At 43.2% G+C, this 1,571-nt stretch overlaps 1 protein-coding gene across 1 annotated transcript; it reads left to right on the top strand.

Annotated features, from left to right (window-relative positions):
* LOC149216666 (uncharacterized) lies at positions 1 to 1,272 on the top strand. The gene has a single exon (XM_089390037.1). It carries the CDS (start codon positions 1 to 3, stop codon positions 1,270 to 1,272), a length of 1,272 nt encoding a protein of 423 aa, XP_089246163.1.
* The last annotated feature ends 299 nt before the right edge of the window (positions 1,273 to 1,571 follow it).

The raw sequence follows: 1,571 nt of genomic DNA, 5'->3' as shown, positions 1-1,571 counted from the left end.
ATGAAGATCTTCTCATATAATTGTAGAGGGTTGGCTAGGCCGGACAAAAAACTAGCACTCCGTCGTTTACTTACATATGTATCGTTGGATATTATCTTCCTACAAGAGACCCTGGGACTAGCAATTGACATTACACAATCTCTACAAAATATGCTTCCTGGGTGGACATTTATTGGGCTTGATGCACATGGGAGATCTAGGGGATTAGCCTTGGGATACAATACTCATTCTATCAAGATGCTCAATTGCTGGGGAGGAGCTGGTCACCTTGGTGCAGACATCAGATCTGCGGATCTTGGAATGAATTTCAGGATTTTTAATGTTTATGGGCCTTGCCATAACAGACCTGCTTTCTGGAAAAACCTCCTAGGTTCTGATTTATTCTTGGATGACCACCTGATCCTTGGCAGGGACCTCAACTTTTCCATAGGACATGCTGAGTCCTGGGGACACAGAGCTCAACGAGACTCCCTATCGGATTACTTCTTATCTGTATTGGACTCTCACCATTTGATTGATATCCCCTCTGCTAAAATACAAGTGACCTGGAGGAATAACAGGACTGGGGAAGACAGTTTGGCTCATAGGCTTGATCGCTTCCTTGTCAAAGAAAAGGTTATTGATTTGGGTTTTCATATCCGACAATGGGTTGGAACAGGGGGGATCTCTGATCATCTACCCATTTTTTTGGAGATTGATGGAGGGCGAGTAAAACCTAGAGGACCTTTCAAATTCTGCTCTGCCTGGCTTAAGGAAGAATCCTACATCAGTATGGTCACTGATTTCTGGAAAGCCAACCCTCCTGGGGCGAGGGATGACAGCATCAAAGGGTTTATACACAATCTTACAGTATTGAAGAAAATGTCCAAACAATGGGCTCACAATAAAATATTACAGGAGGAACACTCCCTCAGAAAGATTGAATCTGATTTAGCTGCATTTGAAAATGATCAAGGAGGAATATTCATATCTGAGGAACATAAGGAGAAGATGGCGTCTCAATACTCTGCCAAGGCAAAAATACTTAAAGATAGGGAAGAAATTTGGCGACTAAGAAGTAGGGCCATTTGGATGCATGAAGGGGACGAAAATACAAAATTCTATCATAAATTCGCCAATGGAAGAAAGGCGATCAACACCATATGGCAGCTACAGAATGACCAGGGGCAGTTTGTTAATACCTTCCCACAACTGGCTGAGCTTGTGACTTCTCACTTCAAGTGCACATACAATGCCCGAGGGACACTAACCTGGCAGAAATCATCAAGGTAGCACAACTCTTCCCTAGATTTGTGGATCAAGAGGAGGGGGGTGAATTAACAAAGGAAGTTACTCTCGAAGAATTGGAGGCCACCTTAAAGTGGTTCAAAAAGGATAAAAGCCCCGAACCTGATGGATGGTCGATAGAATTCTATTTGGCTTTCTTCGACATTATAGGTGGAGACCTGCTTAAAATTGTTGAGGACTCAAGAACCAGAGGATATCTTGAGACTTCTATCACTTCTACCTTCATTGCACTCATCCCGAAGACAGACAATCCGGCCTCCTATGAGGATTTTCACCCCATATCA

Source organism: Pinus tabuliformis, chromosome 1_1 (assembly GCF_031772625.1).
Source record: "Pinus tabuliformis cultivar Carrire ecotype Pingquan chromosome 1_1, CPIR1, whole genome shotgun sequence".
Lineage (NCBI taxonomy): Eukaryota > Viridiplantae > Streptophyta > Pinopsida > Pinales > Pinaceae > Pinus > Pinus tabuliformis.
This window is presented reverse-complemented; position numbering and strand designations above follow the sequence as displayed.